The sequence below is a fragment of the Trichosurus vulpecula genome, chromosome 1 (assembly GCF_011100635.1).
Source record: "Trichosurus vulpecula isolate mTriVul1 chromosome 1, mTriVul1.pri, whole genome shotgun sequence".
Classification (NCBI taxonomy): Eukaryota; Metazoa; Chordata; class Mammalia; order Diprotodontia; family Phalangeridae; genus Trichosurus; species Trichosurus vulpecula.
The window spans coordinates 86,946,580-86,971,634 of record NC_050573.1 but is presented as its reverse complement, the minus strand read 5'-3'; the positions used below and the strand labels follow the sequence as shown (position 1 = coordinate 86,971,634).

The 25,055-nt window shown below is 46.2% G+C and overlaps 1 protein-coding gene across 1 annotated transcript in view; it reads left to right on the top strand.

Moving 5' to 3' along the window:
• The window catches only part of ADGRB1 (adhesion G protein-coupled receptor B1), a 220,641-nt gene extending 197,474 nt beyond the window's left edge, over positions 1–23,167 (top strand). The window contains exons 26-30 of the mRNA XM_036741341.1: positions 3,088–3,127; positions 8,113–8,831; positions 12,381–12,416; positions 14,709–14,819; positions 22,967–23,167. Coding sequence (XP_036597236.1) covers positions 3,088–3,127; positions 8,113–8,831; positions 12,381–12,416; positions 14,709–14,819; positions 22,967–23,167 — 1,107 coding nt within the window. The remainder of the gene's footprint in view (positions 1–3,087; positions 3,128–8,112; positions 8,832–12,380; positions 12,417–14,708; positions 14,820–22,966) is intronic.
• Positions 23,168–25,055: the final 1,888 nt, after the last annotated feature.

Sequence of the window (25,055 nt, the reverse complement as noted above, 5' to 3'; positions counted from 1 at the left end):
GTCTATCTTGCAAGTGTTTTGTAAACCTTACTCCATCACAGAAATAGAAATTATCAGCAGCAGCAGCAGCAGCAGCAGACAACTCAACATGCTTCCTCAGGTGGAAATGGGATATTTGACTTGACTGAGAAATGATTTAGGAGTGATGTGGGAGTTATATTCAAGTAACCACAAGGCCATTATGGGGCTGGAGAATTAAACTTGTTTTGCTTGGCCCCAGAGGGCAGAAATATATGCAGTAGGTGCAGGTTGCAGAGAAGCAGACTTAGGCTCAGTGTGAGGAAGAACATTCTCCAGAATTAGAGCTGCCCCAGAGTGGAATGTCCCCACCTGGGAAGTGTTGATTTTACTGTCATTGGAGGTCTTGAAGGGGAGGTTGGATAACCACTCGTCAGCATTGTTCTGAGGAGGATTCCTCTTCTGTATTAAATGGGTTCAGATCCTTCCCATCTCTCAGATGTGCTTATAAGACTGAGGGCCTATATGGGATGACAGAGCCTTCAGAGAAGTAGACGTGGACTTCTCCTTCTATATGGGATATTTTCTAGATGGTCTCAAAAGCTATTAGAGTAGAGGCCCCTTCTGTTCTCTTCCCACTGCCTCGACTCAGAAATCTCCCTTCTACCCCTAGCTTACTTGAGATAGAAGTTTGGAATTTTCATACAAGCTTTGCCAACCTCAGATTCTGAAAGACTTGAGTTCAAATGCCACCTCTGACACATACAGGCTGTGTGACCCTAGGGTAGTCACTTAACTCTTCAGTGTCCCAGGTGACTCTTTAAGACCAGACATCGCAAAACAGTTGTTGAGCTGCCTTAGCAGAGAGAGTTGCCTCAGTAGAAATTACCTTGTTGTATACAGCAATTAAATCATTTGTATGTACACACATGCAAAAAAAGGAAAGGTATATATAACATAGCAGATACACACACACACACACACACACACACACATACATACATACATATATACCAAAATATAACAGAGAAAATGCCCAGAAAAGTTGCCTTGACAGAGTCTGGGAGACCAACCCTGGCCACAATCACCTCTCTCAAACCTCAATTAAACTTAACTCTCTTCCTCTTCTGTTTCTGAGCTGGGACTCCTCCTGGCTTTTCCTGTTAACTTATAGGGTCAGTGCTCCCAGGAAGTGAAAGGATCATAGTCTGAGCTAAAAAATAGAAGACCAAAAAAAAAAGATTCAAAAATGTCTTTGAGTCCAGCCCCCTTACCTTACAGCTATATCATCAGAGGAAGACCAGTGTCTCAAAGAAGGGCCTTTGTTTCAAGGAGCCACTTTGGGTCCTAAGTAGAACTTTGAAGCTCTCCAATGGCCACCCAGCCTTCCTTCAACCACAGTGTGATTAGCACATAAGAGAATATCAGACCCAGGGCTGTAGAAAGCTCAGAGGAGAGATAGACAGATAGACAGAGACAGTGATAGAGAGATAAACAGAAACGGAGAGTCCTGAGCACTTCTGGCTTGAGTAGTGAGAGGGAGGTTGTTCATCATAGTTTGCTTCATAGAAAGGGGGTAGCATTTGAACCTCTACAGCCTCCATGACAAGTGGTCATCCAGTCCTTTCTTGAAGACACCCAGCCCTGGCCCCCTCCCCCACGCTCATGGAATTTACAATATAGTAAAGAGAATGAGATTTGGATAGTGATAACTGTAATTCAAATTAATATAATCAGTTTAATAAAAGAGTAGTTACCACAGGGTTGGGGAAAGGCTAAAGCAAGGGAAGAATATTTTTTGCTGCCATCTATTGATAGACGTAATAATGGCACATAGATATGTAGAGATTACTTGAAGGTTTGCGAAGCTCTTTACATAGGTTATCTCATTTGGTCCTCACAACAGCCCTGGGAGGTAGGTATTATCAGTATGCCCATTGGACAGATGAGGAAAATAAGGATCAGAGAAATTAAGTGACTTGCCCAGGGTCATATAACTGGTAAGCGAGATTCAAACTCAGGTCTTGTCTGACTCTATATCCAGTACATTATCATGATATATTTGAAACAGCATCAGTCTGACCACCCAAAGACCTGGATTTTAGTCCTAGCTCATCTCCATGCAGGTTAGATGACTCTTGGCGAGTCATTTTACCTCTAAACCTCAGTTTTTTTATCTGTCACTTGGGAATAGTAATTCTTGTACTGCCTATTTCACCGTGCTGATGGGAAGCAAACACTTCATGAAGCTTGAAGCACTACAGAGATGAGAGTTGTTAGGGAGTCAGTGCGCTGTAGTGGAATGATCGGTGGACTGCTCTGGTATTTATCGTGATATGATTTTAGCCAAGTCATATCCTCTGTGAGTACAAGTTATCTTATGGTTTAAATGGAGCTAATGGTACAGAGCAGTAGAACAGGAAGCCCTGCCTCCAACACATTCTGGCGGTGTGACTCTGGACACGTCTTTTAATCTTTCAGTCCCCCTCAGGCAACTGTCTAAAACAATACATTACAGATTATCAATCACTCAACAAGCATTTATTAAGTGCCTACTATGTGCCAGGCCCTATGCCAAGTGTTGCAGATACAGACAAAAGTGAAACAATTCTTCTCCTCAAGACACTTACATTCTAACAGGGGAGGCAACACATACAGGTATCTATTTTGTATCTATTCAGCGGAGATACAAAATCAGTAAATACAAGGCAGTTAAGGAGGGAGGGCTTCTCTGGAAGGCAGCCAGAGATCCCAAAAGCTAGAGGTGAGGAGGGAGAAGATTGCAGAGATGATGGATAGCCAGGGAGAAGGGAAGGCAATGGAAGATGAGACATCGTTTATGAGCAAGAGCAAATGAGCCTGTGTGGCTGGACCACCAAGTGATGTGGAGGGATGTAATGCGTAAAGAGGGCAGTGGCCAGAGCTCACACACCTGGTTTTCTACTCTAAATCAAAAAAAGTGCAATGACGATACATCGGCTAACTCCAAAAACCCATGTTCTAAGTCAAGTGCCTTGGAGCCTGGGGCTTTCTGCACAAAAGCAAGTTCCGATGGTTATTTAGGTGATATGAGCTCCTCACCCTGCACCCCCTCCCCGTTCACCCTGGCCTCTCCTCTCTGTCTTTCAGACTGATTTTGAGAAGGATGTGGATATGGCCTGTAGATCAGGTGAGCACCTGACAGGTGAGAAATCAACAAGGGACCTGCATTTGGGGGTCCGCCTTGGCTTTCTCTTTTCTTCGTGTCCTTGTTTGCGCAGTATCTGTGTGTGGTGGGGGGCGGTAGAGAGGGTGCATGGTTGTATATGGGTGTTTATGCCTTTCCTCTCCTCCTAGCTCCCTGCTTCTGGACTCGGGCTGAGCTGCTGCCGTCTTCTTTGGCCTATCCCTTCCCTTCCTTCCCTCTCCACCCTGCCATTCTCTCTCCTTGTGCCTTCCCTGTCTGATTCCAGCCTAGTAGGTAATTTGGTTCTGCTCCAGAGCAGATGAAGGAAATCCTTCCTCAGATGCCAAGGTCTTTTTTTCTCTCCCAGCTCCCCTGTGTCCCTCAGTATGGCGCATTCTGGCCAGCCATTCTTCATGCCTATACTGGAGGCATGAAGGGAAGCTGTTTTCCCCAGTGTTGAGCCAGGAGAAGGTAGTACAGTCCATTAGCACCTAATAGTGTGTACTCCATATGGGTACAGCCAAGAACTGAACAGGAGGGTGTATAGAAAAGAAAGGAAAGACCCAGGCCCACTTCTGGAAAATCCAGCGTAGCAGAGGAGACACTTTCTGTCCTTGGGGAACGCTGAGTCCAAAGGGAAGCCACAATCTCTGTCATCAGGGAACCCCTCTTCTCAGGGAGACGACTCAGATGAGAGGATAGAGATCCTGCCCTCAGGAAGTTCATGTTCCTGTTCCCATTCCACAGAGACCCTCTCCTTTCTTCCAAAATAAGCCAGAATAGCAGGTTTCCCATAGGGACTCTGCTCCTTCTTGCCTCTTTCACCAAGCTGCTCTTTCCCTCCATTCTAAAAGACAGGCTCCCCAGCCCTGTGCCTGTTCCCCACATCCTGGGATCTCACCATCAAGCCTTTCCCTCTCTGCCTTCCCCTACCTTTTATCTGTCACCAGGGATCTGGATTTCTCTTTTGCAGGTTCTTCCTACCTATCTAGCAGTTGGATATAGGCCTGGAAAGTGAAATTCTCTCTTTACAGCCTATGGCTTAAGCCAGGTCTTCTATGCCCTTAGCCAGCAGGCAGCCCTAGGGCCCTGGGGCATAGAAGACAGAGCAGAGCTAGTCAAGAAAGGACCTTAGACCTTGTGTAAAACATGAAATGCCAGACCCGGAAGGTACCTTGTTTGTAGGGATGGTGTAGCCAAAAGCAGCTGAGGTCGTAAGACCTGGCTTCCTAGTCTATATTTCTGCCTTGGGGAGCCCTGAGAATAAAAGACAGCCACAACCTCTGTTGTCAGAGAGAGCCTCTTCTTAGGGAGAAGATGCAGATTCTTCCCTCAAGGAGTCTGTGTTCCTGGTCCCATTCCACAGACACCCTCCCCCTTCTTCCAGTATGGGCCATGTGACCCTCCCTGACCCTCAGTCCCTGGTCTCATCCCTTCTCCCTTTCCCAAACAGAAAATGACAGTTTTAGACAGAGTAAGAAGTAAAGTTTTTCCCAGCCCTAAATTCTATGATCTTATTAAGTTCTTAAAAAATTGTCTTGGAAAGATCGTCCATAGTTTGGACACTGACCTGTGGAAAGATTGAAAGCCTGTCCTTGCTCTTCCTTGCTCCCCTAGCCTTTGAAAAGGGCATGACTGGGTCCTTCTAGTTGAACTCCCCCTTGACTCTGATGGCCAAGCTCTGATTGACCCTCACTGGCATACATTCCCCTTCAGGGGGATCAAATTCATTCAATAGCCATCCCCTCACACATAGTCTGGTGTCCATGTTTCTACCCAATCACTCTCACAAGGTCAGCCGCCTTTACTGACCCAATTCCCAGCTGACTTTAAGGAAAGCTAAAACCCCCCAGTCCCCAGTCTCCAGCCTCTGCTTTGGAGAATTCAGACCTCCTGGCATCCCTGACCTCTTGGGCCGAGCTGTTTGGGGAGCAGCTGGTGAGCAGGCCCAGCCTCCAGGGCCTGGCCTCAGCTCCAGTCCTTCTTCCTTTACTTCTCCCCAGACCTCCTTGCCTGCAACTTAATGCTTTCTTTTGCAGCCTGGACCCTGCCACCTGCACAACTTGGGGTTCCTACAGGAGACAAAGAGTAGATTTGCTTGTGTGTCTGTGTGTGTGTGTTCATGTTGTTTGTACTGTCCTGGATCTGGGTCCCACTCTCCAAACTGGCCTGGGCTCCTCTAAGCCTGAAAATCTTCTGAGGAAGATGGAGGTTGGCCATTCAGTGTTGGGTCTTTGGGCCAATATTCCCAATTCTACCTTAAGTCCTTCCTACCAAATATTCATTAATACTAAGGAAAAACCATAACTTGCCCAATGCCAACATTAATTTGTGACATCATGGCATGGTAAAGTTGTTTTGGTGGTAATGATAATTATGTAGTGCTTTAAAGTTTACAGAGTACCTTAGTTTATTTCCAGCAGCCAGTTAGTAAACACCTACTATGTGCCGAGCATTGTACTGAGCACTTTACACATGTTTTCTCATTTGAGCCTCACGACAGTCCTGTGAAGTAGGTGCTATCATTATCTCCATTTCACAGATGAGGAAACTGAGTCAGGCAGCAGTTAAGTGACTTGCCCAGGGTCACATAGCTAGAAAGTATCTAAGGCTGGATTTGAACTCACATCTGGACTCCAGATCCAGTGCTCCATCCACTTCACTATGTGACCTTAGACAAGTCCTTTTCAGTCCTCTGCTTCTCAGTTTCCTCCACTGTGAAAAGAGAATACTACCATTTCAGAGGCTTGTGATGGGAACCAACTGAGAAAAGAGTCAGGAAAAGACTTTGGAAAGAGGAAAGGAGTCAGGTGAAGTGGAAAGAGTTCTGGACTTCATATCAGAAGACCTGGGTTCAAGTCTTCCACTTGCTGCCTATGGGCAAGTAACTTAACATCTCTGGCCTCAGTTTCTTTCCTTGTAAAATGAAAGGGTTGGACTAGATGACCTAGCTCCAACTCATATTGGTCTAGTTTATATAGGGCTAACATCTGCCTAACATTTCTCTAGTCCTACCTTTGTTCTCTGGAGATGTAGGCCCTTCCAAGTTCTAAATCCTATTAACTTCTGCTACTGTGAATCAGTGCCATCCAATTTTGGATAGCCCACCAGAAATGAAACTCGAAGAAGGTCCTGGTTGTCCATTAGCCTTCCTGCCTGGATCTAGTAAAACCTACCTCCTATCCCAGGGATCTCAAAGCATAATATTCCCAAATTTCTTTGAAAATTGGTTCATGGTAGCTGCCTCTTCCAACCTAAAAAACATTAAAGGGGGAAATTTCCCCAATCCATCATTGCCTGTGTAACTTCCAGGAAGCAGTCACGTCTCTTCTTTTTAAGTTGAAGGAGAAGGGGAATAAGCCAAGATCTCATGAGCAACACCCTCTCCCCCATCTTGCTGGAATAAACAACAGACATATCTGTAAAGTGTGTCACCTGGACTATGGCGATAGTCCTAAATATTTCAATCACCAAACTCCAGAGCTTAGGTAAATTTCAGAGGGCATTTAGGTACCTTGTTCAGGCACAGGCTGGTCTAGATGGCTTCTGTGGTCTCCAAAAATCAGAGATTATGTGATCTCCATGATGATCCTATCTTCCCAGAAGCAGCCAGTTCTATTTTAAAGGGTTTTTTCCTTACATTGAGTTAGGATCAATCTTATTTAGCATCCTCCCCTTCCTCCCCCACCTGAAAAAAATTGATTTTGTTCTATCATTCTGACCATTAATTGAATTTTGGAATATATGACTTCCCAGGTCCCTTCTGGATTTGAGATTTTGTGATTCATTTGCATATATGGCTGCCTGCTCCATTCATACACTCTCTAATCTGAAAGCCGGCAGCTAAACCCACTGGTTTTAGGAGTGCCTTCTCACTCCCTGTTTGAATAAGCATTTGGAAACCAGTAGGGATGGAGATTTCTGAACTTGGCACAGTAATGGCATAACGAGACATCAAAGTTGGAATGGGACCTTTTAGGCACATAATCCAAACCACAGATGAATAGGAACCCCCTCCAAGACATCCCTGGCAAAGTGTTCCTTCAGCCTTCACTTACTAGAATACCTCCAGGAATGGAGACCTCACCACTCATTCATTTATCAAACATAATCCAACTTCTACCGTACTATATTCAGACCATTGTTTGATGCTGGACGTGGTACAGAGTGTAGATGAGCTAGGGTCCACACAGTTTAATAAAAGAAAAAACATCATGTTAGCTACATAATATTTCATGAGCAATGCATCAGACAGGGACAATTTACTATGTGAGGTACAACGGTGAATATTGCTATCCACCAGAGGGGGGCATTGTGGGACAGAGCTGATCGTTACACAATTCTTTAGTGTGAGTCAGATCAGCCTCCCTATACATTCCCTTCTCTGGTCCTTATTCTTCTCAAAGATGACCCTGGTTTTTCCATAGTAGCCAAATCATTTTACATGGATTCATTGAGTGGCAAATCAAGTAATCATCCTTCTGTATAATCTGTTTTGTGAGCCCATTGGTATCTAATTAGTATCACCTAGGAGGTGGTAAGGTACCAAAACTTAGTCCATTTGATTATCTCTGTTAGAGTGGCACGGCATGCTTATGTCAGAGAAAAGACAAGAGTTCAGAGCTGTGCAGGGCCCTTTCTCAGAGATGTCAAAACCACTGCCTAAGTGCAGCTGAACCAGATTAAAATATAATTGGGAAATGTTTAACAAAATAAATAAAAATACAGTATAACACAAATAATGTTAATTTGTGGTTTTCTAAGTCAGTATGTGACCTTCAGAGATGCATTTCTATTTGAGTTTGAGCCCACCAGACCACTCAAGGCCTATCCCACACAGAGCAGAGACCCAGACCCCCATTTGAGTGGGGCTGACACAGCTGGCCCAGGGGGGAGGGGAGGGAGCATGAGTGTGTCAGTGACCCCGCAGTCTCACAGAGAGGGACAGTCCTAAGTTCTCCTCCTGCTTTGTGTCTCCCTTTCTGCAGTATTGAACAAGGACATCACAGCCTGCCGAACCTCAACTATCACGGGGACGCTGAAGCGCCCCTCTGCCCAGGATGAGGAGAAACTGAAACTCAACCATCCGAAGACCCCCTCTAACTTTAACAGTCTTCCCACCAACGTGTCCAAGATGCACCTTCAGGGATCACCCCACTATCTGGGTGGCGTCAACCTGAGTGAGTTCGCCAACCACACGCTGACTCTTAAGAAAGACAAGACCCCCAAGTCCATCTATATCTGTGATGGGGACATCTTTAAGAAGCTGGACTCTGAGCTGAGCCGGGCCCAGGAGAAGGTGCTGGACACCAGCTACGTGATCCTGCCCACCAACACCGCCACCCTTCGGGCCAAGCCCCCCAAGGAGGAGGGGAAGTACAGCATCAACATTGACCACATGCCCCAGACCCGCCTCATCCACCTCAACATGGCAGCTGATCCAGGCTATGGGGTGAAGAGCCCACCCCGAGAGCCAGCCTCCTGTCCCGAGGCCCAGGCCACATCCCTGACTCCTGCACAGCCCCCAGCCCCACCCTCAGCACCACCCCCACCTCAACAGCAACCCCTTCCCCCACCCCCAGCCCCACACAATCTGGCCCCAGAGCCACACCCCAGCAGCCTAGGTGAGCCTAGCAGCGAAGGAGCACCCACGGGGGTAGTGAACAAGGGTGAGACAGTCTCCACGCTCTCCATGAGCTCCCTGGAGGTAAGTGGCCAATTTTCATTCAAGTACATACTATAATTGGGCCAAACACAGACTATTCTCCCAACATGAAACACCTTTTAAATAAAATTTAAATTAATTAAAAATTTAGCAAATATGTATTAAGCCCATACTGTGTGTAAGTTCCATGCTCAGCACCTGGTATTTAGACCTTAGAAATTGCATTTTAGAGGAACCAGTGGAATTTCTTCAGGAGTTTCATTAGTGATTAGCCTGAGCTCCTTGAGAGCAGGAAATATTTTTTACCTTTCTTTGTATCCCAGCTTTTAGCAGTATCTGGAATGTAGTGGGTGCTTAATAAATCACAAAAAAAAAAAAATCACATTGTGTTACCCTTGGGGAAGTCATAGGCGAACAGGGAAATATAACATGTATTCAAATAAAGATGACCCAAGGAATAATATGCCAGGGAAAAGAAGAAGCAATCTAGAAAGGGAGTAGCAGGAAGGTTAGAAGAAGGGGAGACTGCTTTCAGCTCTGGGGACCAGGGCAGACTTCATGGAGTAGGTCTGCTGGGCCCTGAAGGAAGATGAAGATTCAGGGTGAAGAGAGGCAGAGGGAGTTATCTTCCAGGCTTGGCAGCAGTAGCAGCAGCAGCAGCTTGCACTGGGCAGGAAAGGGCGGGTCAGATTGGGGAATGCCAAACAGTCTGCTTTGCCTGAATTGTAGAGCTTGAAAAGGAAAATGGTATGAAAAAAGGCTGAAAATGGGGGTAGGAGCCAGGTGGCAGAAGACTTGAAAGGCCAGACCCAGGAGCTTGTGAGTTATCGTGTAGACAGAGGTTCTCAAAAGTGTGGTCCAGGGGTCCACGAGGTCAAACGTCATTTCATAATAATACTATGACATTTTAATTTCTAACATGGTTTATATTGACAGATATAACTGCTATAAACGAAAAATGTTTGGGTATCCTCATTAATCTTTAAGAGCATAAAGGGGTCTTGACATCCAAAAGTTTAAGAACCACTACTGTAGGTGGTGAGGAGCCAATGAAATCATTTGAGCAGGAGGCAAACATGATCACTCACATTTTTTTTTATTTAGGCAGATTATTTTGGCAGTTCTCTGCATGGTGGCCTGGAGAGAGGGGAGGTATACTGTATAGTGGGAAAATGGCCCTGACTAGTAGCCTCACTAAGGTTTAATATCAGCCAGTTTCCCTTTCTCCTTCCCTTTTCTCCTTCCCCTTCCTCTTTCTCCTTTTCACCTCCCTTGTCCGCTTTCCCTTCCCTTTCCCCTTCCTCTTTCCTTTCTCTTTCTCCTCTTTTCCTTTCCCCTTCCTCTTCTCCTTCCCTTTTCCTTTCCTCTTCCTCTTTCCCTTTCCTCTTCTCCTTCCCTTTTCCTTTGCTCTTCCTTTTCTCCTTCCCATTCCCCTTCCTCTTTCCTTTCCCCTTCCTCTTCTCCTTCCTTTTTCCTTTCCTCTTGCTCTTCTCTTTCCCTTTCCTTTGCTCTTGCTCTTCTCTTTCCCTTTCCTTTCCTCTTTCTCTTCTCCTTTTCCCTTATCCTTCCCTTTTCCTTTCCCCTTCCTCTTCTCTTTCCCTTTCACCTTCTCCTTTTCTTTACCCTTTCCTTCTCTTTTTCTTTCCTTTTCTCTTTCCCCTTTCTTTTCTCCTTCGTCTTTCCTTTCCCCTTCTCCTTCTCTTTTCCTTTCCTCTTCCTTTTCTCCTTCCCTTTCACCTTCTTCTTTTCTTTCCCCCTTTCCTTCTCTTTTCCTTTCCCTTTCTCTTCCCCCTTTCTTTTCTCCTTCTTCTTTCCTTTCCCCTTCTCCTTCCCTTTTCCTTTCCTATTCCTTTTCTCCTTCCCTTTCCCCTTCCTCTTCTCCTTCTCTTTTCCTTTCCCCTTCCTCTTCTCCTTCCTTTTTCCTTTCCTCTTCCTCTTTTCTTTTTCCCTTATCCTTTCCTTTTCCTTTCCTCTGCCTCTTGTCCTTCCCTTTCCCCTCCCTCTTTCCTTTCCTCTTCTCCTTCCCTTTCTTTTCCCCTCTTCCTTTTCTCCTTTCCTTTCACCTTCTTCTTTTCTTTCCCCCTTTCCTTCTCTTTTCCTTTCCCTTTCTCTTCCCCCTTTCTTTTCTCCTTCCTCTTTCCTTTCCCCTTCTCCTTCCCTTTTCCTTTCCTATTCCTTTTCTCCTTCCCTTTTCCTTTCCTCTTCTCCTTCTCTTTTCCTTTCCCCTTCCTCTTCCCTTTCCTCTTCCTCTTTTCCTTTTCCCTTATCCTTTCCTTTTCCTTTCCTCTGCCTCTTGTCCTTCCCTTTCCCCTCCCTCTTTCCTTTCCTCTTCTCCTTCCCTTTCCTTTCCCCTCTTCTTCTCCTTCTCTTTCTCCTACCCCTTTCCTTTCCCCTTCTTCTCCTCCTTCTCCTTCCCTACTCCCTTCTCCTTTTCTCTTCCTCTTTCTTTCCCCCTTCCCATCTACCCTTCCTCTTTTCTTTTTGCAAAGTGGCATAAACTTAGACCAAGATGATATTCCTTCTTAGTTGCTGTGCTCATAATATGGAACTAGGGGGCAACTTAGAGCTATACTTTCAGACAAGAAGCAAACCAGCAGTCTAGAGGCAATTCTCATCATGCCTCTATAAGGCAGCTAGGTGGCACACTGGATAGAGAGCTGAGCCTGGAGTCAGGAACACATGAGTTCAAATCTAGCCTCAGACACTTGCTCCCTGTATAACCCTGGGCAAGTCATTTAACTTCAGTTTCCTCCCCTGTAAAAAGGGGGTTGTAATAGCACCTACCTCTCGTGCTGGTCATGAGGATTAAATGAAATAATATTTGTGAAGCATTTAGCACAGTGCCTGGCACATAGTAGGCACTTGATAAATGCTATTCCCTTCCCCACTGTAGCACCACTTCTTTTCTTTGTTGTTGTTGTTGAGTCATGTCTGACTCTGTGACCCAATGGACCATACTGCCCATGGGGGTTCTTGGCAAAGATACTGGCGTGATTTGCCATTTCCTCCTCCAGTAGATTAAGGCAAACAGAGGTTAAGTGACTTGCCAGGTAGTGAGTGTCTGAGGCTGGATTTGAACTCAGGACTTCCTGACTCCAGGCCCAGCACTCTGTCCACTGAGCCATCTAGCTACCCTTTTCTTCTCCGCATACCATTTCTATTTCATGGAGGTCCCACTGCCTTCTTGTTGTACTCCCCTCTCCCCACCTCCCCAGTTCCCTGTCCTGGACCTTATCCCTCCTACATCTAAACCTGTTTGAAGCCAGTAGCATTCAGGAAAGGATCTGAAAAACTCACTGGCACTGAGGACGTGATAGTACCTTCAGTGTTTTCCTGTTTCAGCATAAGGACCAGGAGCAGTAATGGTGGAATTTCAAGTAGTTTGAGGGGAGGAGGGGAGAGGAGTGGGGGAGTGTGTGATCCAGGGCTCTCTTGCTATGCCCCAGATCACCCCCCAAGAGGAGGAGAATGATGAAAGACCAATGGTGCTAGAATGGGAGGCGAGTCAAGTAGTGGAGCTAGTAAAAATTTATTCTTTTTTTAAGAGTAATTTCAAATTCACACTGAGCTCTCTCTTCCTTGCCTTCACAGAGGAGGAAATCTCGGTATGCAGAGCTGGATTTTGAGGTGGGTGTCTCATTTACTACCTGCACGTCTTTCTCTTGTCCTCTGGACTCCCCTTCTCCGAAGGGCACCTGAAGCTACTGCCTCCAGGGTATCAGTGGTTTGATGGAAAAATTTGCTGAGGAACAGGGAACAGTGTCTGACCTCAGTAGTTAATGCCTGGGTTCATAAGATCAACCAACTTCACACATCTAGGCTAGAGAAAGTATGACTTGACAGCAGTCCGTGTGATCTCGGGGCCTATCTGGGGCTCACAAGCTCAGTATGATTTAGTAACGAGTGTGACATGAGAGTCAAAAAATAATCAAATAAAAGTAATGTGCGCTCACACTGCCTTGGGGGGCATAGCTTGCAGGAACAGGGAGTTGCTAGTTCTGTTGTCCTCTGCCATGCTCAATAATAGTATTTCTTCAGCACTTTAAGGTTTACGAAACCTTTTACAAACTTCTCGTTTGATCCTCAAAACAACCATGCTGTAGGGGCTGGAATTATCCCTATCTTACAGATGAGGGAAACTGAGGTGACCACAGGTTAATTGGTTTGCTCAGGGTCACACAGCTAGTAAGTATCTAAGGCTGAATTTGAACTCACATCTGGAGAATTCCGTTCAGTTTTAGAAGCCACAATTTAGGAGAGATATCGATAAGCCAAAGAGCATTCGGTGTAGGTAAGAATGTTAAGGGATGTCAGATCTGTGCCACATAAGGATCAATTGAAAGACCTGAGAAGGTTTAGCTGAATGAAGAGAAGACTTATGGAGGAAATAAATAATAGCTGCCTTTAAGAGGTAGCTAGGTGGCACAGTGGAGGGAGCACTGTACATGGAGTCAGGAAGGGCTGAGTTCAAATCCAGCCTCAGACACTTACTAGCTATAAAGTCACAAGTCACCAAACCTCTGCATTAGTTTCCTCATCTGATTAGACTTGTTCTAGTCCAGGGGTGGGGAATCTGTGGCCTCGAGGCCACATGTGGCAACCGTCTAGGTCCTCAAGTGTGGCACATGGGCTGCCACATGTGGTCTCAAGGCCACAGGTTCCCCACCCCTGTATCTCTTGGCCCCAGAAGGGGAGAACTTAGGAAGTAATGAATAAATATTGCAACAAAACAAATTTAATCTTGACATTAAGAAAAAGTTCCTAAATTTAAAATAGCCCAAGATATATTGGACTGCCTTGTGAGGTAGTGAACTGCCCTTCACTGGAGGTCTTCAAGCAAACATTCGATGACCATTGTCAAGTATGTTAGAATGGAGATTCTTTTTCAGGGATAGGTTGGCATGGATGGCTGCTAAGGTCCTTTTTGAGGCAGCTACAAGGCATAATCAAGGGAAGGCAGGAGGTGAGAATAAGCATTTATCTAGCGCCTACTATGTGCCAGGCACTGCACTAAACACTGCAAATAGTATCTCATTTGAGAGTCAAGAGCAACCTGGACCTGAAGTCTGGAAGTGCTGAGTTTAAATCTTGCCTCAGGTACTTATTGTGTGACACTAAACCATTCAATAAACATTTATTAAGTGCCTACTATGTGCCGAGCACTGTGCTAAATGCTGGGGATTCAGAAAGAGACAGTCCTGTCCTCAAGGAGCTTCCAATCTAACATGACAGACAACATGCAAACAAATATATACAAAGCAAGCTATATACAAGCTACGTAAGTAGGAAATAATTAACCAAGGGAAGGCACTGGAATTAAGAGGGTTGAGGAAGGCTTTCTGGCAAAGCTGTGATTTTCCTTGGGACTTGAAGAAATCCAGGGAAGCCAGAAAGCAGGCAAGTCACTTAGCCTCTGTCTGCCTCAGTTTCTTCATCTGTAAAATGGAGATAATAATAGCTCCTACCTTTCAGAACTGTTGTGAGGATCAAATAGGTGCTGTATAAATGTTATGTATTATCATCATTACTATGAAGATCAAATGAAATGATATATGTATAACATTGTATTATATATTATTATTTTGCAAATTTTAAAGCACTATATAAATGCTAGGTATCATTATTTCAACTGAAACTCTGTGTAATTTTGTGAACCCCGACTCTAAATCATAAGCCAATTCTAGCAGAGAAGCCCATGCCATCTGAGAGCTCTCTTGTGGATAAAGTGAGCCCCAGAGTTCACTGATCGACATTCCAAGGGTCCCCTGCCACATCAGTAGGAGAGCCTGAATGAAGCTTCAGGCCAGGTATGACTAGGTCACCTGGTCATACCCCCTTGGACTTAGAAGCCAGTGTTTGTGAAACTGATGGCTATTAGTTTCTCTCTTCTTCATGCCTTATTGTTGTCCCTTTTCCCAGAAAATAATGCATACCCGGAAACGCCATCAGGACATGTTCCAGGACCTGAACCGCAAGCTGCAGCACGCGGAGAAGGAGAAAGAGAAGGAGCCACCTGTTGCAGAGAGTAAGGTCAGTGACCTTGCCCAAGAGCTAAGGGCTTAAAACCAAGTGTGGTCGATGGAGCCCCACATTGAGCATCAGGAGTCCTGGGATCCAATCTCTGCTCTGTCAAAAAAAAAAAAAAAAAAACAAAAGCCTCACTGTGTGGTCTCCAGCAAGCCCTTTCCCCTCTCCGGTCTTGATTTCCTTCTCTATAAAAATCCAAAGATTAGATTAGATCATCCATTCTATCATTTACCATTCAGTGGTTCTGTTCATGGGCTTGGGAAGGGCAGCCAGATTGGGGAAGGGATGTGAAACCATGGAAGGGAGTTGAATTCAGTCAGTCAGTTGGTCAACAAGCATTTATTAAGCACTTGTTAGGTATGCACCAGGTACTGTGCTAAGCCCTGGGACTATAGAAAAAAGCAAAAATAGTCCCATACTCCAAGGAGCCAAGCTTTCTTTCTAATAGGGAGATACCATGTAAATAACTAGGGACATATAGAACAAATTCAGAGTAGGTGGAAAGTGATCTCAGAGTGGGGGAAAGTCTTTAACATCTGGGGGTGAAGGAGAAGACTGCAAGAGATCTCCTCAGGAGGGGGTGGCTTGGGAGCTGAGTCCTGACAGAAGCCAGGGGTTCCAAGAGACTGGGATGAGGAAAGAGAGTATTTTAGGCATGGGGGGCAGCCAGTGAAAAGGGCATAGAGAGGGGAGATAAGAATAGTGATAAAAGTGATGACAATAATAATGATAGCTAGCATTTATGGAAAGCCACGTAGAAAGCCAAGTAGAGCAAATAGACTATGGAAGCTGGGTTGTAGAATGTGTGGAGGGTAATACAATCTAAGAAGATTGGGGGCGGGGCAGGTTGTGAGGATCCTGAAGGTAATAGGGAGCCACTGGAGATTATTGATTAGGGCAGTGACACACTAAGATCCACACTTTAGGAAAATCACTGTGGCAGCTCAGTGGAGTGAATTTAATTCAGCCCAATAAATATCTATTAATAGTTAAAACAACAACCCCAATTTCTAATTTGTTTTAACATTCATAAACTGTTTTCCTCAGGACCCGCAGTGAGGCAGGTAGTGTGAGAATGATTAGTCTCGTTTTACAGGGAAGGATAGCGAAGCCTGAAACAAGTTAATCTTTGCAGTTCGTGGGTAGGATGTGTGAGGGAGAGACAGGACAGGGAAATCTGAAAACGTAGAATGGTGCCAGCCATGAGCTCTCATCAAGAGAGGGTGGCCTCTGAGCCTATTTCCCCATTGCAAAATAGAGATGATACCTACTTATCTAGCTCACAGGGTTATTGCGAAGAAAGTGCAATGAAATCTTAAGTCACTATTGAAATGAGAGTTACTGAAGTGTTCTAGTTATCTACTAGTCTCCAGATCATTCTTTGCTCTCTCAAGGAGTTCAGAACCTGACTCATAGCCTTTTCCTCCATTTTAAGAGAGAGACAGAGACAGACAGAAGCAGAGACAGACACAGAGAGAGGTAGAGATGGAGAAAAGAGGGAGAGAGAAAGAGAGAGGGGAGGGAGAGATATAGACAGATGAAATAGCAGATAGATGATAGAGAAAGACTGGATATATAGATTTGATAGAAAACAGAGACAGATATACACAAATGGAGTTGATATATATGGATCTATATATATATATGTACAAGTGCATATATATGTATATGTATTTGGACTTTTAAGAATATATATAGGGAGGGAGGGAGGGAGAGAGAGAGAGAGAGAGAGAGAGAGAGAGAGAGAGAGAGAGAGAGAGAGAGAGAGGAGGGAGGGAGAGAGAGAGAGAGAGAGAAAGAGAGAGAGAGAGAGAGAGATGTGGAGATGTGGAGATGTGGTTCCCTTTCAGAACCAAACTCCCAGAAAAGCATCATTCATGTCATGACCTCTGTTTTCTTACCCCCGCCCCCAGACTCTCCCCAATCCTTCTGTAAGATATTAATAGTCCTTTGAAACGCCTGATCTCCGACTTCATCAGCTCCCATGACCATCACCTTCACTCCTAAGCCATAACCTTGATAATAATAATGAGAGGGTTTAATTAATGTCTTGAGCATTTACATAGCCCTTTAAGGTTTGCAAAGCACTTTACAAATATTATGTCATTTGACCTTCACAACAACGGGGGGAGGTAGCTGCTCTTACGATCTCCATTTTATAGATGAGGAAACTGAGGCAAACAGAGGTTAAGTGTCACAGTCACACAGTTAGGAAGTGTCTGAGTCTGAATTTGCCATCAAGGCTTCCAGGCTCCAGGCCCCGAGCTCTCTTCTCAGTGGTCTATCCCAAATCGCTCATCACCATTCTATCTCCATTATCCCGAGCTCCAAAATCCTTCTTTCTGATTAAGGTGGTGCTCCTTGCTGAGGAGCTGTACCTCTCTTGCCTTTTCTCTGCCCCCTCCCCTGCTGCCTCACTCTTCTTAAGCCCTCTGTCCACACTGTGACCTCTGGCTCCTCCAGACCTCCTTGTTCTCCCAGTCCGGCTCCCTTCCTCTGCCCATCCTTTCCTCTCTTCACAGTAGATCCAATGGTTGACTTGTCCCACTAGTTACCAGCAAGTCAAGTCAGCGAGTATTTGTTAAGCATCTACTATGTGCCAGGCAATGTGCTTAGGCCCTGGGGATTCTGAGAAAAGCTAAAGACAACCCCGGCCAGTAAGGAGCTCAGTATCTGATGAAGCAGATAGAGAACATGCGAAAAACTATTTACAGAAGGTATATACAGTATATACTGGAGCTAATTGACAGAGAGAAGGCACTAACTAGCATTTAGGGAGATGGGGAAAGGCTTCCTGCAGAAGGTGGGGTTTTATCTGGGACTTGAAGGCAGCCAGAGCAGCCAAGTGACAGATAGGAGGAGCGAGAGCATTCCAGGTACAGGGGCAGCCACCTTCACTAATGAGCTCAGAGCTGGGAGATGGACTCAGAAAGGCCAGTGTCACTGGATAGCAAAGTATGGGGGAGGGGGAAAGGGCATAGAATGGGATGTAAGAAGGCTGGAAAGGTAGGAAGAGGCCAGATGGCAGAGGGCTTTGAACACCCAACGGGGGATTTTATGTTTGATCCTGGAGGTAATAGGGAGCCACTGGAATTTATTGAATAGGAAGGGATGGCTGGATCAGAACTGTATTTTAGGAATATCACTTTGACAGCAGACAAGAGGGTGGATTAGAATGGGGAGACACCAACTCAACTTGGCACGGTAACGGCATAACAAGACATCAAAGTTGGAATGAGACCTTTTAGGCACATAATCCAAACCACAGATGACAGCAGAGGAGAGGGTGGATTAGAATGGGGAGACACCAAATGGCAGTCTATTACAATAGTCCGAGCATGGTGGTGCAGGCCTGGAGTCAGGAAGACTCATCTTCCTGAGTTCAGATCTGCCATCAAACACTGATTAGCTGTGTGACCTTGGGCAAGTCACTTGACCCCAATTGCCTCCAAAAACAGAGAGACAGAGAGAGAGACAGAGAGAGAGAGAGAGAGAGAGAGAGAGAGAGAGAGAGTTAGGAACTGGCTTTACAATCAGTAAGCTGCAAATTCAAGTTCTGCCTCAGATACGTAGTAGTAGTGGGTAAGTCAACTCTTCTCAGGCTCAGTTTCCTCTTCTGTAAAATAGGGACAATATAGCACCTCCCTCATAGGGAAATTTTGAAGATATAGTGAAATAACATATGTAAAGTGCTTTGAACTTAAAGCACTATATAAATGCTAGTTATCATCATCCTGTGGGCAGCTATGTGGCGAGGTGGATAGGTGCCAGGCCTGAAGTCAAGAAGGCTCTTTTTTGGGAGTTCAAATACTGCCTCAGACATTTCTTAGCTGTGTGATCCTGGGCAAGTCACTTAACCCTGTTTGCCTCAGTTTCCTCATCTGTAAAATGAGCTGAAGAAGGAAATGGCAAACCGCTCCAGTATCTTTGCCAAGAAAACCCCAAACGGGACCACCAAGAGTTGGTCACAACTGAATCATCACCATTATTATTGATTGTTGTTATTATTGCTTTAACTGCTGGAAAAAGCATCCCTCCAAGGTTCACTACACACTCATGTTCTCTAATCTCCCTCGGGTCCTCCCCACAGCCAATAGTGCTTTTATCCCGCCTTGTCTGCCTTCCAATCGAGCTCTTCCCTATGGCTATTCCAAACTGTCTCCTCTCTTCTCCAGCCTCCTATGACATTTCCTCCCATCTCCCACTCAGCAGAGAACCTCACCTCTTTCTTGATTAAGAAATATGAGGCCATTTGTCCTAGGCTCCTGACTGTCTCCTACTGCCCCCCTCAAAAGCTCTCTTCACCACCCCCTATTCCCTCCCCCTTTATTCCAGTTTCTAATGAAAAAGAGGATCCCTCACCTGTGCCTTCGAGCGGTCCCCCTCCTATCTTCTCTGAGAATTCATGCCTTCAGTTACCCCTTTCCTTTCTTTTATCTTCAATCTCTCTGTATTCACAGCTCCTTCCCCAATGCCTACAAACATTCCCCACCCTTTAAACACTCTTCTTTGGGCCCTATCATCCCTCTAAGCACCCTCCTATATTTCTTCTCCCTTTCCGAACCAAACTCCCAGCAGAGCATCATTTATGTCATGACCTCCATTTTCTTACCTCCCAGACTTTCCTCAAGTCTTTCTGGCTTCTGACCTCACTCCTCAACTGAAAATGGCCTCTCTGAGGTTGCCAGTGATCTTTTAACCCAGTGGCCTTTTTCTCAATTCTCATTCTCCTTGACCTCCCTGAAGCTTTTGACTCTAGTAACCACCCACTTCCTACTTCCCCTGGATTCCTCCCCACCCCTACTTCCTCCATCCCATTCTTCCCCAAGTCTGCTCCTTCTTGGTTCTTCTGCTCCCTCTTACACTATTGCTTCTCATCAATTTTGCTGGCTCATCATTATTTTTCTCACCAATAAGTATGGGCAAAGTTTGTCTTGGGCCCTCTTCCTTTCTTTCCTTACACTCTCTCCCTTGAGGTTCACGTCCAGCCCCTTAGGTTTAACATCCTAATGAAGATTCCTCCAGAATCTCTACATCCGGCCTATTCTGTTTTGAATGTCCTGCATTACTAATGACTTGGTAGAAATCTGCATTGAGGGGCAGCTAGGTGGCACAATGAGTGAGGACCATCTGGCCTCAGGCACTTGACCCACTTACTAGCTGTGTGACCTTGGGCATGTCACTGAACCCCAATTGCCTTGCCTTCCCCCCTCCAAAAAAAAATCTCCATTGGAATGTCTCCAACTCGACCGGTCCAAAGTGGATCTCACTATTTCCACCACTATATGCAGCCCAGACTTTCTCCCGTCCTTTATATTTCTTTTGAGGGAACCATCATCCCTCCAAGTCACCCAGATTTGCAGGCTCAGTCTTTCTTTAACAATGCCCTTAACTTTCACGTGGATAAAAGAAAAGCATTTATTGTAATTGTTTTCCAAGACTGGTCAGTTCAAATCTTTTCCCCTTCTCACCTTTCACTCGTGTTCTGCCCCAATTCTTCTTGGCCCTGATCACCTCTCGTCTAGATTATGGCAACAGTCTCCCTAGTTGGTCTCCTTGCCTGCGTCTCCCCGCTCCAATCCATCCACCGAACACAGATCTGACTGTGCCACTCCCCTCCCCCCAAATCTTTGGTGGCCTTGTTGCGTCTAGGAAAAAATCTAAAATCTTCAGCCTGACGTGTAAAGTCCTTCCAAATCCCGCTGGCCCGGATCTCTCTAGCTGCATTTCATTGTTTTTCCCTTTCATGAACTCCGTGTTTCAGGCAAACTTGTCAAATGCTGTTCCCCAAACATGGAATTCCATTTACTGCTTTTTTTTGTCCTTGCACAGACTGTGCCCCGTGGTCAGAGGATATTTTGTCCTCACTTCAGCCTCTAAGAAACTCCTCTAAAGCAATGCTCAGGGACCCCCAGTTGAACTCATTCCAGATCCCCAGCTGGTGGTGGTGGTGGTGGTGGTAGCAGCAGCAGCAGCAGCAACCAGCCTTATATAAAACTTTTCAAGTCTCTCACCCACTTTATCATCACAAGAACCTTGTAAGGGGGGATGCTTTTATTATCCCCATTTTACAGATGAGGAAACTGAGGCAAACAGGATGAAGTGACTTGTCCAGGGTCACACGGCTAAGAAGTGTCTGAGGTCAGATTTGAACTCAGGTCTTCCTAACTCCGAGCCCACCTAGCTGTGATGTAGATATAATAGATATAGATAGATGAAAGTATATACACACATATATGTGCCTGTATATGTATGTATGTATACATGTATATATACATGCAAATATGTCTATATGTAACTTAAATTATAAGGTTTTAATGTAATACATGTATATACATGCACACAGGTATGTGTACACACATATAAATATAAATCGATATATGTGTGTATGTCTATATCTATATGAACTTTCTATGTTTGTGTTAGGGCAAGACTTGAACCCAAGACTTCCTGACTTTGAGGCCAGCTCTCTCTGCACTATTCCACTCTACTTACCATTTTGTTCATAGATTGTGAGTTCTTTGAGAGCAGGAACCATCTCTACCTCTTTTTGTATCCCCAGAGTTTAGCACAGTACCTGGCACATAGTAGGCACTTAATCAGTGTTTATTGACTGACTCAGTGCTAAACAACCTCTCAATTAAATAGAATTATCAGCTGCCGCTCCTCCCTCTCGCCTCCCCTTCACCATCCTGTCTCCTGAAGACTGACCAGGGACTATCAGTGGCCCAGGCCCTGGGCCCTGTAAAGAGCCTGGATCCAGAGGAGCGTCAGGAAACTTGGGTTTAAGCCAGGTGGACTCATCATGTGACCTCTGGAAAGGCCCTTCCCTTATCTGAGCCTGGGTTTGCTCCCATTTTCTCCAGATGAGGGGAATGAACTCCTGCCTTTTCTTCCAGTAAAGGAACATAGAGGAGATCACACACAAAATGCTGTTGTAGCAGTAGGCCTCCTTGTCCAGGAAGCCCCCCCACCCCGATTTCACCAACACTGTCTGATCTCTCTATTCTTTCAGCCCCTGTGGTAGTCTTCTTCTGTTGTGTGTTATAGCCGTCGGTTGTTCTGAGTGCTAGGACTCAGTCTCCTCCTGCTGTTTCCCCCAGAGCTTAGCACACTCTGAAGATGGCAGGTATTCAGGGACTGTTGGGCTAGTCCTCTCTAGCTCCCCGCAAAGTCCCATCCTAGGCGGCTGCCCCCAGAGAATGGGCAGTTGGATGCCTGGTGCTGGGGATGCCAGCTTCTCAGCCTGCCTCAGCCAGAGTCAGGGAAAGGGCTGCCGGAGCACCACCGAGGGCGCTGGATGTCCACCCAGCCATACATAGAAAGAGACAATTAAAAGCTTATGAAAGCCACCAAGCCATCCTAGTAACACTTTGCCTCTTGCCCCACTCTTTGTCCCTTTTTTTATCTCTGCCTCTCCCCGACTTTGCCTCTCTATCTCTACCTTTCTGTTTGTCTCTTCTCTTTTGTTCTTTCTCTGCCTACCACCTTCTCTTGGCTTTGCTGTCCTTTTCTCTCTCTGCTTTGTTTCTATGGCACTGTCTCTGGCCCTCCCTCCCTCTGCCTTTCTGTGTCTATATTCTATACCCCCCATTTAAATCTCTCCACCTCTGACTCTTCCTCCCCTCCCCATTCTCTTCCCCCTTTCTACTCCCCTCTTCTCCTCCTCTTCTCCCCTCTCCTCCCCTCCCTTTTCTCCTCCTCCTCTCCCTTCTCCTCTCCCCTCCCTTCTCCTCTCCCCTCTTCTGCTTCTCTTCTCACCTCACCTCCCCTCACCTCTCCTCTCCCCTCCTCTCTTCCCCTCTCCTCCCCTCCTCTTCCCCTCCCCTCCCTTCATCTCCCCTCCTCTCCTCTCCTCAATTCACCTCACCTCACCTCTCCTCTCCTCCCTTCTCCTTTCCTCTCCTCTCCTCTCCTCTCCTCTCCTCCCCTCCCCTCACCTCACCTCCCCTCACCTCCCCTTCCCTCACCTCACCTCCCCTCCCCTCCCCTCCCCTCTTTCTGTCTCTGTCTCTCTCCTTCTTCCTCTGTTTTGGTCCATCTCTGTCCCTATCTCTGATTCTGTCTTTCTCTCATTATGTCTCCATCTCCTTATCTCTGCCCATCTCTTTCTCTCTCCCTGTCTCCTCCTTGTCCCCTCTCCTCTACAGCCAGAGAAGCAGCAGCAGACACCGAACAGAAGGCCTTGGGACAGTGTCCGGAAAGGTCAGACGACGCCCGCCTGGGTGAAAAAAGAGATAGACCTGCTCCCACCTTCTCCGCTAGAACTCAAAACTGTGGAGTGGGAGAAGACCGGGGCTACGATACCTCTGGTGGGACAAGACATCATTGACCTCCAGACTGAGGTCTGAGCTGGGGCCTGGGGCTGGGGACGAGGCAGGACTCATCTTTCTCCCCCAAACCGCCTCCCGCCCCAGACTCCTGGGAGGGGACCTGCTGTGCCTGGCCCCAGGACCTACAGGCCTGAGGATCCCCGGAGTGGAAGCGGGTCCAGCAGGGCCGGGGCAGGGAGGCGGCAACACTGGTTCCCCCCAAGGAACTGCCTCGGAGCCAAGTAGCCTGGCCTCTGGCTGGGGCGCAGATTGGCATCTCTGGGACATACAGTAGTATTAGGTTCTGGGAGGGGGGGCACAGAGATGGGCAACAGGGAGGGGGCCCATGGCAGGCCGGACAGCCATTGGCCAAAGGGGACAAGCCAACCTGCTGAGGCCAGGCAGAGGAGCCAGAGACTGGACCCTTCGTGTGGTTCAGGGAAAACCTCCAAGAGCCCTGGGGGTGGCCCCTGCTCAGACAGGCCCCCTGCCTGCTCTCACGGTGGGTGTGGGAGACAGAAACCACCTGGCTGGTTCTTCTCAACCCTCAGGCCCCACGGCGGGGAAGAAGGACACACTGGTGATCAGGAAGGCCAGCTTTCCCAGGAGCAGCCCTGGCCTCACCTCTCAAGCCCTGGACATCCTTTTTTAAGACTCCCCCCAAATCCTCCCCCCAGGGGAGAGTATTTGGACACTCCTCCCCAAGCCCAGGCAGAGAGCCTCCCACACCCTGGCCCTCCCTGAGCAGAGGGCCAGAGCACCCACCCTCCAGAGGGGAAATAGGTTGGGTGTACAGGGATGGGGGTAGGGGGGGAATCTATTTTTTTCTCTCCTTTTCTTTTCTTCAATAAAACAAGAATTAAAAATGGAAGCTCTCTCTCTTCTTGATCATTGTCTTCCCACCCCAGCCTGACCCCACCAGTTGTGGCTCCTATGAGTTAGAAAGGACAGATTATATTGCGGGAAAACGTACTGAATTTGGAGTCAGGAGACCAGGGTTTGAATACAGGCTTCATCATTAACTTGCTATGTGTCCTTAGGAAAGTCGTTTGAACTCCCCAGGCATCACTTTATTTATCTATAAGTGCACTGCCTACCTTACAAAATCATTGTTGTATTTATATAAAACTCTTCATTTTTATTTTTTCAATTAACAAGTATTTATTTTCTCTCTTTCCAATCTCTACTCCCCCCTCACCAGGAAAAAAAAACCAAAAAAATAAAAACAAAACTCTGATCTCTAGCAAAACTAACAAATAGGCACCATCAAGCAAAACAAATCGATTCCTACACTTTCCACGAACAAAAATTTCTGTTTCATTCTGCATCTTATGTCTGTCAGGAGGTGGGCCACACTGTCGGTAGTCACTCCCCTGGAGACATGGTTCATCATTGTGTTGCTATTCCAACATCGTTTTTCTTTATAATGTTACTTTGTAAATTGTTCTGCATCAGTTTATCCGTCTTCTTCTCAGGTTTCTCAGAAAAAAAGCCCTTAAGCAGTTTCTAATGACTCGATGGCATTCCATTTTATTCATATTAACACCAGTTGTTCAGCTGTTACCCAAATGATGGGCAGCCCTTCAGTTTCTGGCTCTTTGCCACCACAAAAGAAGTTGCCATCAGTAGTTTTGTAAGTATGGGGCTTTTTCGTCTTTCTTTGTTCTCTTTGGAGGATAGGATTATAGGGATATTGGGAGGAAAGCAATTGGCAAACCTGAAAGTGCTATGATCATGGGATTTATTTTATCATCATCATCAATCATTATTTTTATTTTTAATATCTTCGCCTCGGGTGGAGAGGGGCCAGGCTTGGGCAAGGCCAAGAGCCAGGAGCAGGGGAGATAAGAGATCCAGATTATAACCCTAGCCTTGAACCATCTCACTGTGTGATCTGAGCATTCCACACCTTCAGAAATTCCCAGAG